General features: G+C 42.6%; 1 protein-coding gene across 12 annotated transcripts in view; it reads right to left on the bottom strand.

The window, feature by feature from the left end:
* Window positions 1-13,643, bottom strand: part of DEPDC5 (DEP domain containing 5, GATOR1 subcomplex subunit) — a 126,310-nt gene that overhangs the window by 48,575 nt on the left and 64,092 nt on the right. For 7 of the 12 annotated variants that reach the window (XR_009250403.1, XM_058690933.1, XM_058690928.1 and 4 more), the window contains 3 exons: window positions 8,081-8,146; window positions 4,041-4,224; window positions 2,996-3,156 (listed from right to left, as the gene is read on the bottom strand). Coding sequence is in view for 9 of the 12 variants with exons in the window: in XM_058690933.1 (XP_058546916.1) it covers window positions 2,996-3,156; window positions 4,041-4,224; window positions 8,081-8,146 (411 nt within the window). In the remaining 3 variants the exon portion in view is untranslated. Of the gene's footprint in view, window positions 1-2,995; window positions 3,157-4,040; window positions 4,225-8,080; window positions 8,147-13,643 lie in introns of those variants that run through there. The other 5 variants (XM_058690926.1, XM_058690929.1, XM_058690931.1 and 2 more) reach the window with 3 other exon arrangements.

Raw genomic sequence — 13,643 nt, 5'->3', positions numbered from 1 at the left:
AGCAGGTATCGAAAACATACTAGGTGAATTGAATTGTGCATAGAAAGAGAGAAATTCTGAGGAATCAAGAAAACTGTAAGCTTTTAAGAGAGTAAAAATAGTGCCTCGATGGACAACTGAGCAAAGACAAGATTCTTGTGATCTAGAAATGAAACCGGGTGCCCTCATGCAGTTCTGAGAGACAGTCACATAGGGCAGGCAGCATGGGAGTTGTCAGGATGAGAGGATGGCAGAAGTTGAAAGGACCTTCACTGGGAATGCAAAATTTCCCAGGTGATAGTGAGGGGCGGCAGTCAGGCTGCATATAAGAGGACAGGGTTTGACTCAGAGGACCCTAGGTTAAACCCCATCACTTCCATTTGTCAGCAGTGTGCCCTTGGGTACCAAGCCTCTCTGAGTCTCACTTTCTGCAACTAGAGTGTGTCTGAGGGCCCCCATCTCTGCATTCCTTCTTTCTTGCAACAACCCCTTGCTGGCTGTAAGGAAGACAAAGTCATGGGATAATGTTCATAAGCACCTAGCACAGTACTGAGACCCCACTCTAAATTAGTTCCTGTTTTGGGGCATCTGGGTGGCTCAGTTGGTTAAGTGTCCAACTTTAGCTCAGGTCATGATCTCGCAGTTCATGTGCTGGAGTCCCACGTTGGTCTGTCTGCTGTCAGCACAGAGCCTGCTTCAGATTCTCTGCACCACCACCCCATCCCGCCCCCACTTGTTCTCTAAATAAATTAATTAAATAAATAAATAAATAAACTAAAAAAAGGAAAGAAAAAAATTAATTGGTTCCTGTTTTTATCCTGCACAGCACTCTTGACAATCTGTGATCAAATAAATACTTGTGGTTTATTTAGTCTAATGCTTGTTTTGCCCAGTAGACAATAAACTTTGAGGACAGGGCTGAGGCTGTTCTGTTCACTACTGGAACAGGTTCCCCTCATAACTAGTAGTCAACAAATCTTCAATCAGAAGCAATCTCACTTATGATAGTCACTTTTCCAATAACTAATAAACAACAATGATACCATTTCTGTTACTACAGAAATAAAAGGATTAAATTTATCACAGGAAAAAATAGCCAGAAAGGGTATGGTCAGATGAGTAGACTGGCCAACTAGCCATGACATGAGACTCATGAATCGACCAGAGCAGAAGTGGATGCCAGAGGAATTATGAACCTCTAAGGGCTATTCTAGAGAAAAGCAGGTAGGAAGCCTAGATGGGGCCACTGACACTAAATAAAGATTAACTCATTCCACTATTCCTGGGATAAAGAACAAAATCCTTCACATGGCCCTGTGAGGCCTGGGTCTCCTGACATGTCTGGCCACATCTCCAGTTTACTCCCTGTGCTCCATCCCACCAGTCTTCTTTTTGTTGCCCAGAAAGTGTCACAGTGCCTCCTGCCACAGAGCCTTTGCACATACTAATCCCTCTGCCTGGCATGTTCTTCCCATATACTTCTACCCACTCCCAACCTGGTTCTCTTCCTAGTAACTCTTGCACATAGTTTAGGTCTCACCTCAAACATCACCTCCTCACGGAAGCCATCCCTGACCCTCCAGACTAGATCAAGACCAATATTAAATATCCTTATAGCCCTTTGATTTTTCCTTCACAGTCTTTATCACAACAAGGAATTATATTATTTCATAGTATGATTAATGTTATTTTTCCCCACTGGGCTATAAATGCCCCACAGAGCAAGGGCTTCAAAAATACTGTTGAGTGAATGAATGAATGAATGAATGAATGAATATATTTATCAACCCATATTGTTGTATGCCAGGCACGGTAGTCTCCAATGTAAAGGATAAAAACGTGAGGTTGACATAGTCCTGGAACTCAAGAAGATTACTATTCAGTACAGTCTAGAAAATAAAAAGAAGACAACAAGTGATAAATAACATAATGGGCTCCCAAGAAAATTCAGAGGGAGCCCAAAGCTTCATCATAAGCAACAAGGCCTGGACTGGATAGACCACCAAGCTCTCTATCACAGATCCATACTTCTTTGATTTTCTGGCCAGAGGCACTCTAATGGAGTCAAAGATGATCTGAGGTTTTGAGCTGGGAGGTTAGGAAAGTGAGGAATCTCATTAGCTGCAAGGAGGAAGCAGGAGCCTAACAGGTACTTACTGATTGTTCTGGGAAATGATCCCTGCTTTCTGGTTCTAGGCACCCATACTTAATTCTCTCTACCTGACTTATTTCAGAAGAGCTCTCCGGAGCCTGGCTGTAACTCAATTGGCATTACTGAGTCTCTGTCACTTAGTGCCTGCCACTCACAGATGATCCATTCTTGCTTCAATGTGCTAAGCTTCAGCAACAAGTAAGAGAAGATTAATCCAGAATTGGGGGAGGGGGGGGGGGCGGGAAGTATAAACTTCAGGTTTACAAAACTTCTGAGAACCTACTGTGTGCCAGGTACTGTGCTAGAAATAAATATTGGGTCTAAAGGGACGCCTGGGTGGCTCAGTCGGTTGCGTGTCCGACTTCGGCTCAGGTCACAATCTCACAGCTTGTGAGTTCGAGCCCCGTGTCGGGCTCTGTGCTGACAGCTCAGAGCCTGGAGCCTGCTTCGAATTCTGTGTCTCCCTCTCTCTCTGCCCCTAACCCACTTGCATTGTCTCTGTCTCTCCCAAAAATAAAAATAAACATTAAAAAAAGTATATTGGGTCTAAAATATGCACTATGTACTTTGACAGTTCAGTCCTGGCTCAGCTGCCTGCTACTACAGGGTATTGCCAAAGCCAGGCTATAACATTCCTGAACTGGGTCATATCCTCTTCCTTAAAAGGAGAGTGGTAGATTAAAGAAAATTTTAAGATAAATCTGGGCCTAGTGGAGACTATATTCCTCATGTAAAGTAAAATTTTGTGAATTTTGTGTTGAAAAATAATTACTCCTAAATTTGTCTATTCCCTACCATCTTGAGAACATACTCATACAAATTTAGTTGAAAAGAAAAAATACAAGTCCCCAGAGAAAAACTCACCTCGGCTATAGAGTGGGCTGCTGCTCAGCGGGGGTGGGACAGCAGGGTTGGGTTTCTGTGCCTTGGGCTGCACTATGATTTGGTAGCCCTGCATGAGACGCTGGCAGATGAACTCTTCAAACACCTGCTGGGCCGTCATCTGCACACCTTCCTCATCCCTCCTGAGAAAACAGACGGTTGTTCACATGGGTGTGCTTGGCCCAGGTCAGAGTGACACTCAGAGTCTATACTCCCATCCTCTGTTTTTGCTTTGACCCCACAAGCCAGCCCTGATAACCATTGTATGTTGGTTCATAAAACTATCAATCTATAAACCAGTTTGGGGAGAAATGATCAGTTGAAAAGAGGCAGAAGAAGAAGGCAAATAAAAGCTAATAGCCAATCTTAGAAAAGAAGATCAGGGATGCCTGGGTGGCTCAGTCAGTAGAGCGTTCAACTTTTGATTTTGGTTCTGGTCATGATCTCAGGGCTGTAGGTGATCTCAGGCGCCTGGGTGGTTTAGTCAGTTAAGCCTCCGACTCTTGATTTTGGCTCAGGTCATGATCCCACAGTCGTGAGATGAAGCCCCATGTCAGGCTCTGTGCTGACAGCATGGAGCCTGCTTGGGATTCTCATTCTCTCTCTCTCTCTCTCTCTCTCTCTCTCTCTCTCTCTCTCTCTCCCCCCCTCTCTCTCTGCCCCTCCCCTGCTTGTGCACATACTCTCTCTCAAAATAAATAAACATTTTTTTTAATTAAAAAAAATTTATCTTTCTCTCCCTCTGCCCCTCTCTCCAGCTAGTGCACTCTCTAAAACTTAAAAAAAAAAAATGTTTTTAATTAAAAAAAAATTTTTTAAAGAGATTTAGTGTGTCCAGAACAAATGCAATAGAGAAATATCAGAAAGGATCAATGAGGACAAATGGCTAAAGGAGGCATGTCAATGGAACTCTAAAAAAAAAATCGACAGTTCTTGCTTCAATAAAATTCTCTAAACAGAAAAGGAAGACACAAGCTTGAAAATGCAGTGTTTTGATGCATACCCCAAACCCTCCTCTGACACCGACCTGTCGATGTCTGCTTCTGGGAGGAGATCATAACAGCCCTCCGTGTAGTCGTTCTGCAGGCCCTGGCGGTCAGGGAAGTAGTCGGTGGTGAGGGGGAGACACGCCGGAGTAGTGAGAGACTTCCAGTCCACTCCAACTGTGCAACAGAAGCCTGGCACTACAGGGGGAGCAGACAGTGTCAGAACTGCCTCGTGTAACAGGGGAGAAAGGTACGTGTGGTCACCAGGGCAGGTGTGGGACATGGGTGGGGTGGGGGAGAGGAATGAAAGGTGACAAAATTGCCAGGAAAGGGATGGAAAAGAAGAAAGGGGGTGGGGGAGGGAGGAAGAGAGAAACAGAGTTTGTTAGATAATGCAGTGCAAGTGCTTATCCAATCCCATCATGCAAATGGGATTCACAGCTGATATTTTTCATTTTTTGCCGATCCTCAGCTAACAGCCACAATGCCAGTGAGGTTACGGCAGGGTAGCACAGGCAGTGTTATGCATCGAAGCAAATCAACATTCCAAGAGCAGAAAACAGGCTCAAGCCAGAGCCTCTCTGGAGGACTGCAGAGTGGCCGGTGGGGAAAGAAGAGCTCAGCCAGGTTTTGGAGCAATCAGCACATGGTAGCAGAATTCAGGAATACTTTCAGAATTGCAAAAATAGGTCACAGATCCAAAAGGGTAGGAGGAGAAATCAAAGAAGGGTGTCTGGGAAAGTTACAAGGCCATAACTTCAAGAGACAGACTTTAACAATCTAGAAACGAAAGCTGCAATCAGCAGAGTGGGCCCAATCACATGGATCTGTCCTGAATCGCCTGCTCTTTGGTTAAAGCAGGGTTTCTCCACCTTGGCACTACTGACATTTTGGACTGGAAAATTCTTTGTCTTGGGGGGCTGTCCTTTGTATTTTAGGATTTGAACAGCATCCCTGGACTCTACTTACTAGATGCCAGTGGCATCTCCTGGTTGTGAAAACCAAAAACGTCTGCAGATGTTGCCACATGTCCCCCCAGGGAGCAAAATCATCCCCAGTTGAGAATCACTGACTTAAGGTAATAGGGAAGTTATCTCTTTAAGTAATTTAAGCAAATATTATTTTTCAAATCTTTATACAAGGGAGCAATCTGAAGCAAAAACACTCCATGACTTTGCCTCTGAGTATCAAGCAAGGGACACCTTAAACACCTTATCTTTGGGGTGCCAGGATGGCTCAGTTGGTTACGCATCCGACTCTGGATTTCGGCTCAAGTCATGATCTCACGGTTGTGAGACTGAGCCCCACGTTGGGCTCCGCGCTGAGTGTGTAACCTGCTTGGGATTCTCTGTCTCCATCTCTCTCTGACCCTCCGCAGCTCACACTCGCATGAACATGTGCGCGCTCCCTCTCTAACAGTAAGTAAATAAATAAATAAATAGCACCTTATCTTTTGCACAGTGCTAATGCAGCTTACATTGTGATTCACCTCTGTCTCATTCACCCTATCTCATCAGCTGACACATGGCCTCCTCGGAGCAGGTACTGCGACATCACTGACCCCTTTAAACACCTGGCCAAGCTGAACCTCCCAGAAGTTACTCAATCAGAAGCCTCTCTGCTTAGGGATCTTTCCACCACATAGTGACACACACACACTACCCAATACGACAGAGTCCCACTGAACCTAGAGTTAAAGGACAAGAAGAGGACCTGACACATGTGATAAGTCATAGTGGGAAACACACCCCATGTAGCACCACTGCCTTAGGAAATTGCAACAAAACTAACTCCCTGATCTACACAGGTCTAGGGTATTTTATTTGTTTGTTTGTTTGTTTGAATTCTATTTTAGTGTCGTAAACACACTTAACATGAGAGCTACTCTTCGCAAAATTTTAAGAGTACAACACAGGAATGCTAACTTGGGCACAGCGTTGTGCAGCAGATCTCTAGAATTTATTCATCATGCATAACTGGAACGTTATATCCACTGATTAGCAACTCCTCACTTCCGCCTCCCCTCAAGCCCCTGGCAACCACCTACTCTCTGATTCTGTGAGTTTGACTATACACAGGCCTTGATAACTCATTAACACTTCAAGAATTAAAAAATCACAATCTAAAAGAACCTAATTGATCACCCCAATTTCCCAATATGGCAGATGAAGGAGTAAGCTTGTTCCTAGTTCCCAGTTAGAACCAGGAGCAGAAGGAAGACACCCAATCAAAACTACAGTGGGAAGCCAGAAGCAGAAGACAATTGAATATGCTGTCTTAGATCGTTCTGGCTCTCATTAGCTTCCTGACCCTCTGGATCATAAACATCCTTCAGAAATGTTTTCTGCTGGGCACACACCAAGATACAAACATTCAAATGTCTGGTCCAAAATCCCATGGTGAGAAAAGTTCCTGATTCTTAGTTTAATGATGTTTTTTTCCTTGGGCAAACAGTGTGGCCTCTTTTCTAACTCCAATATCTTTACGCCCTATAGAGAAGGACTCTGAAGAGGGCCCACAACAGAACCGTTGAATTAACAACGATAAACATGGATTCCAAAATCCAGTGCTAGGGTTGTACAGAAAGAATAGTCTCATCTATTCATTGTTGGCAGCATTCTGGAAAATAATAATCCTGCCAACCATACTTTGGGGGAAATATATTCCAGGATGTGAACTGAAAGAAAAGATATACCCACTGCACCATGTACTATACCTGTATTCAATAGTATTGCTAAAAAACTAGAAACCACCCAAAATGACCCCCAATAATAAATGATTTTTCAAACTGGGATGTAATGTGTTTGATACATGTGCTAAGTCACTAAAAATGACTAGCAGGGGGACACGTTGTTGCTCAGTGGGTTAAGCATCCAACTCTTGGTTTCAGCTCAGGTCATGATCTCGAGGTTCCTGGGTTTGACCCCCCCACATTGGGCTCTGTGCTGGCAGTGTGGAGCCTGCTTGGGATTCTCTCTCCCTCTCTTTCTGCCCTTCCCCGACGTGTGAACACATGTGCGCATTCATGCTCACTCTCTCTCAAAATAAAACATTTAAAAAAATGACTAAGGGCTCTTGGGTGACTCAGTTGGTTAAGCATCTGACTCCTGATTTCAGCTCAGGTCATGATCTCATAGTTGTGAGATCGAGCCCCGCATCAGGCTCCACACTGGATGTGGAGCTTGCTTAAGATTCTCTTTCTCCCTCCCTCTCCCCTTCCAATGCATGAGTGTGTTCTCTCTCTCTCTCTCTCTCAAAAAAAAAAAAAAAAGAGGGGTGCCTAGGTGGCTCAGTCAGTTAAGTATCCAACTTGGGCTCAGACCTTGATCTTGTGGTTCATGAGTTCAAGCCCTTGCATCGGGCTCTGTGCTGACAGCTCAGAGCCTGAAGCCTGCTTCAGATTCTGTGTTTCCTCTCTCTCTGCCCCTCCCCCACTCATGCTTGGTCTGTGTCTCTCAAAAATAAACATTAAAATTTTTTTTAAATAATAGAAAAAGAAAAAAAATGACTAATATGAGGAGTCAGAAGAAGTAGTAAAAGGATTATTTAGTTAATTATAAGTGGGAAGAAAGATTCAGTGATGTATATCTACTGGTCACAGCTAAGTAAAATAAAGTCTACCAGGTGGTAGGATTTTTTTTTTTTTTTTTTGTATTCTGCTATTATAGATATTTAGATGTGCTCTTCCTGCAGATATTTCAACAGATAAAGATGATTAAAAAAAAATGCAACCCAGTCAAACAATTTCAACTACAAGTATGTAAACGGTTCTAGTCCCTCTTATTCCTTTGTTCCCCAGAGCCATCACAAGGCCTTTAAGGGCTAAGGCCAGTTCTGAATTGGCGTAAGGACCTCATGGGAATTCCATTACCCTTCCCACGTGCTGCCGAATCACATTCGAGAAGAGGTTATTTGGCCACTCCTCTCTTCACTTTCCACTGGAGAGGCTGAAAATTTTTCCTTTACCACATTGCCTTCTGGTACCCAGAGATGTGTGGACTTCCCACAGAGCTCCCCCTTGCTTCCTCATGCTCTGACCACGCCCGCCCTGACCCCACTCCAGTCAGCTGCTCCCTCTTACTTGGATCTGGAGAGGTAGAAACACTGTCCTCTAGAGAATCCTTGTTTTGGGTCCTAGGATTCATACCTATGGAAAGATGAAAACAGCTTAATGAGGCTCATTCTATAAAATAAAGAAATAAATGAAAGTACTGGCCAGTTATGGTTGAAAAAGCCCAAAATCATAGCTAAAAATAAAAATGTGAACCAAGTACAAATTCTGTGAATATTTCAAACAGCACAAAAGAATCAATCAAAGAAAAATGAGCAATCTAAAACTTGGGAATGATCCAGAACGTTACTCTGAGGTTATCAATACCATTCTTTGCCCAATGAGACCATTAGCATTGGCTTACATGCACACGCGCACACACACACACTAGCAAAAAGCAATCCACCATTTATTTTAAGAAAATGGCTATATTTCAAAGTCACTTCAACTAATTGGATAAATCTTTAGCAAAAACAAAATGACCTATTTAAAGTTTATTTCACTTATCAGTCATCATTATCTGGAATTTCCTTCTCCAAATCATAGCTTTCTGGAATATGACCTAAGACATATTAAAACTCACCACTTTAAGAGAAAAACAATGATTTTCCCTATAAGTGTCTGAAAGAAAAAACAGAAAGATCTTTGAAATGCAACTTATTGCCTGAAAAGTAACAGAACTAATTTTAAAGTACATATCAATATTTTTTTTTTTATGTTTATTTATTTTTGAGAGAGAGAGAGCGAGAGACAGACAGAGTGTGAGCGGGGGAGGGACAGAGCAAGAGGGAAATAAAGAATCCGAAGCAGGCTCCAGGCTCTGAGCTGTCAGCACAGAGCTTGACACAGGGCTCAAACTCACGAGCCTCGAGATCATGACCTGAGCCAAAGTAGGACGCTTAACCGACTGAGCCACCCACGTGCCCCAAAGTACATATCAATGTTTAAAGGTCCCTTTCTAGACACATATACTTACTAGAAAATTATGGTACTATGAAAAAGATTGGGAAAATCCTCACCAAACTGTCAACAGTGGCTACCTCCAAGGAGAAAGCTGGGGGAGGTGACAGGAGGTAAACCAGAACTTACAGTTTTTATTCTAGATACTTTTGTGTCATCTGAATCTTTTATAACAAGAATAAATACGTGAAAGGACAAGCCACAACATGGGAGAAAACATCTGCAAATCACCTATCTAGCAAAGGACCTGTAGCCAGATTATATAAACAGCCCTCAAAACTCAAGAATAAGAGCACAACTTAATGAGAAATAGGGCAAAAGATTTGAACATTTCACTGAACACATACAGAAACCAAATAAGCACATGAAAAGATGCTCAACTTCCTCAGCCATTAGGGAAATGGCAAGTTAAAAGTACAGATACCTCTACAGACCTCTTGGAATGGCTAAAATGACAAGTTATGCCAAGTGTGAACAAGATGTGGAACAATGGAAACCCTTATTCATTGATGGTAGGAATGCAGAATGGTGCATGGCTTTGGAAAACAGTTTAAAAAAAAAAAATAATTTTTTTTAACGGTTTATTATTTTTGAGAGACAGAGAGCATGAGCAGGGGAGGGGCAGAAAGAGAGGGAGACACAGAATCTGAAGCAGGTTCCAGGCTCTGAGCTGTCAGCACGGCAGCTTCTTTAAAAGTTAAACAGGGGCGCCTAGGTGGCTCAGTCGGTTAAGCGGCCGACTTCAGCTCAGGTCATGATCTCATGGTTTGTGAGTTCAAGCCCCGCGTTGGGCTCTGTGCTGACAGCTCGGAGCCTGGAGCCTGTTTCGGATTCTGTGTCTCCCTCTCTCTGACTCTCCCCCATTCATGCTCTGTCTCAAAAATAAATAAACGTTAAAAAAAAAAAAAAGTTAAAAAAAAAAAAAAGTTAAACAGATAGGGGTGCCTGGTTGGCTCAGTCAGAAAAGCATGTGACTCTTGATCAGGTTAAGGTTGGTTAAGCAGCCAACTTCAGCTCAGGTCATGATCTCATGGTTCCTGAGTTCAAGTCCTGCATTGGGCTCTGTGCTGACAGCTCAGAGCCTGAAGCCTGCTTTGGATTCTGTGTCTCCTCTCTCTCTGTCCCTCCCCTGCTCACACACTCTCTCTCTCAAAATAAATAACCATTAAAAAAAATTTTTTTAATAAATACGTAAAAATAAAAGTTAAACAGATATTTTACCGTTTGACCCAGCAATTCCATGCCTACGAACTTACTCAAGAGAAATAAAAAAAAAAACTGTTATGTAAATGTTTACGGTAGCTTTATTCATAGTTCCCCAAACCTGGAAACAGTCCAAATATTTTGCAAATGAAGGGATAAAAAAACTAATATATTCATATGATGGAATGCAACTCAACAATAAAAAGTAATGAACATTCAACAACTTGGATGAATCTCAAATGAATTCTATGCTGAATAAAAGAAGCCAGACTCAAAAAGCTACATACTGTATGATTCCATGTGCGTGACATGCTGGGACAAGACAAAACTAAAGGGAGAGAGAACAGATCATCAGTTGCCAGGGGACAGGGGTGTGGCTGAGTACAAAGGGGCCACCCAAAAGAATGTGGGGTGAAATGGAAATGTTCTGTATCTTGATGTGTTGGTGGTTATATGACTGCATGCATTTGTCAAAACTCACAGAACTGTACACTAAAAACAGTGAATTTTACTGTATGTAAATTTTAAAATTAATAAATTTTTAAGAATTTAAAAAGAGATATCACATGGCCAAACAATTTTAGAACTTCTTTTTTGGAACTGCCTTCAGTAGATTTTTTTTTTTTTATTACCATTCATCATAATAAGATACAACTGATTTATTAAGTCAAATAAGCATAGTGTTTCATTTTATTCAAACCCCTACTATGAGGCAGATATGAAGAAGGTACTATTCCCCTTCTACAGATGAACTAAAGCTCAGAGAAGTGAAGTAACTTACTGAAGATCACACAGTAAGTAGGTGAAACCAGCATTTAGACTCTGCTCAACTCTACAGACGTCTTATTTCCTGACTCTCCATCTGCGGCACCAGTTTTCAGCTATTGAAAATGTTATCTCTTCTTTGTCAACAGTCAAAAGCCATTTGGAGCTAAATTTTCTGAAAAAGCTATCCTGGCTGACAACATCCATTTTCATGCAAACACAAAGCAAACTATTAAGAAGCAACGAAGTGGGTTTTCTTGTTTAGCCTGAGAACTGGTATGAAGGCACTTACAAAATCAGAATTCTCAAAGCATTCTGAGCAATAGGAAATTATTAAATACATTACCTCACAAGTTGAGATGCTAAATTTGGTCATTAGAGAAACTTTTCTTTTTCTTTCTTTCTTTCTTTCTTTCTTTCTTTCTTTCTTTCTTTCTTTCTTTCTTTCTAGAAAACTGAATCCAGACTTGGTCTGTAAGAACTGAAATTCTTAGACTAATAAAAAAACAGTTCAACTTATAATTTTGTGGGCAATTCCTTGAGCTCAAAGAGGCAACCAATAGGATCCTAGACAAGAACTACACCATCTCTAACAGACAAAAGCACATATAAGGCCGCCAGTCTTTTATGCTACACACACGCACACACACACACACACACACACACACACACTTTACTTTTTAAAAACAATGAAAAATATTTAAAGAAATATTTTAGGCTCTTTCATGAGGCTCTTTATACACAGTTTCCTTGCAGTTCAATCTAACATACTGCCTCTCCTACCAGCTCTGCCTATGAGACTTATTTTCAGTCAAACGTGCTGGCTGTTGGCATATGACAAGTCCCACAACTTGAGATGACCAACATGAGACCTCACGGTCAGTCAGTTCTGCTCTAACCTAATATTTGTGAATGAGACCTCACTCTCAACATTCAAAGCCAGACATTCACCTTGGGGAGCCAATGCTGAAAGTCACCATCTTAGCTTGGCCTTTTGACATCTGTTCAGAGTCAAGAAGTCTGAACATGTTCTTCGCTTGCTAACCTCAGGCCAAAATGGGTAATCCATGTGGGACCTGTGGGACTGACCCTGGGTGACATCTAGAAGCCTGTGTGTGGGACTAGTCATTTCTCCTCTCTGGACTACAGATATGGCACTTTCCCACAAAAATCCCAAGCCTGTGGGGCGCTTGGGTGGCTCAGTCGGTTGGGCGTCCGACTTCGGTTCAGGTCATGATCTCACGGTCCGTGAGTTCAAGCCCCGTGTCGGGCTCTGTGCTGACGGCTCAGGGCCTAGAGCCTGCTTCAGATTCTGTGTCTCCCTCTCTCTGATGCTCCCCCGTTCATGCTTTGTCTCTCTCTGTCTCAAAAATAAATAAATGTAAAAAAAAAAAAAATCCCAAGCCTGAGTGAATGACTCTGAGGCCCTTTCCTCCAGTCTCAGCGTGCTGTTTTACTTTTACTTCAGCTCTCAGGCTGCTACATGTACCTAATACTCAACACAAATACCAAGCTGCAGATTCTGAGTCCTAATATCACAGGGAAAGAAAGCATGGCATCTAGTTATTTTCTTTTCCAAAAACTATCTAGAGCACTTATTCCCCAATGAAGGGAATGACAGTGGCTGAGAAGTCTTATAAATGGGTGCCCACTCAAAGAAACAGAGGGATAAAAACTATCTCCCCAGGAGGGAGGGGAGTGGGAGACAGGTGATAGATACTAGGGAGGGCACTTGTGATGAGCACTGGGTGTTGTATGTAAGTGATGAGTCACTGAATCCTACTCCTGAAACCAATATTGCACTCTATATTAACTAAAATTACACACACACACACACCCCACACACGCTATCTCCCCAGTTCCATTGACCACCTGGTCCCTGCTGGGCAACATGGTGAAAAACAAGAGTACAGGTACAAGGCTCTAGCCAACAATGCTCAAAATGAAAGTCTACGGGCCAGGAGGGAAACCCACAGAGACACCACTCCTGTGAATCGTGACTCACATATGAATCATGTCCAAATGCAAGAGAAAATCTGAGTCATGCTTGAGTGCCTGCAGATGGTACAAACTGTCAGGCCCAGGAGGTGAAGATGGGGTCACAGATGAGGTTCTCTCATTTCTTTTCAATTTTTTAACAAATGAAAAGGTAACTAATTATTTATTTAGACCTCACTTTGTCCCCAAACAAGAACCTAGTGTGACAATTTTGCGTTAAGGAGCCCAATCTACTTTTGCTCCTTATAACAACCCTGTGAAGCAGGTAGGCAGGTGAAGATCTTTATGCCCATTATACAGATGATGAACCTGAGCAGCAGCAAAGGCTGAATGCTAAACTCCAAAGACCATGATGGGCAGGACTGGGACACTCCCTCATGTACCATAAGGCAGCAGAGGTCACATGTTCAAACCGCATGGTATCACTGGAACCACTAAGTCCAGCTCCCCATGAGAGGGCTTCCCTTTCATCATGGTTACCCTGCACAAAACTACTTCGAATAGAATCCCAAGTGAATGGAGAGCCAGAGCTCCCCGAGGTGAGGAGAAGTGGTGTCTTAATCATTTTGTTTCTCCTCAGACCTTAGCACAGTGCCTACAGTTCAATAAACATTTCTGGAATGAGTGAGAGTATAGTGAGTTTGAAGAAAGCAAACCATATTCCATG

Source organism: Neofelis nebulosa, chromosome 11, assembly GCF_028018385.1.
Source record: "Neofelis nebulosa isolate mNeoNeb1 chromosome 11, mNeoNeb1.pri, whole genome shotgun sequence".
NCBI lineage: Eukaryota > Metazoa > Chordata > Mammalia > Carnivora > Felidae > Neofelis > Neofelis nebulosa.
This window is presented reverse-complemented; position numbering and strand designations above follow the sequence as displayed.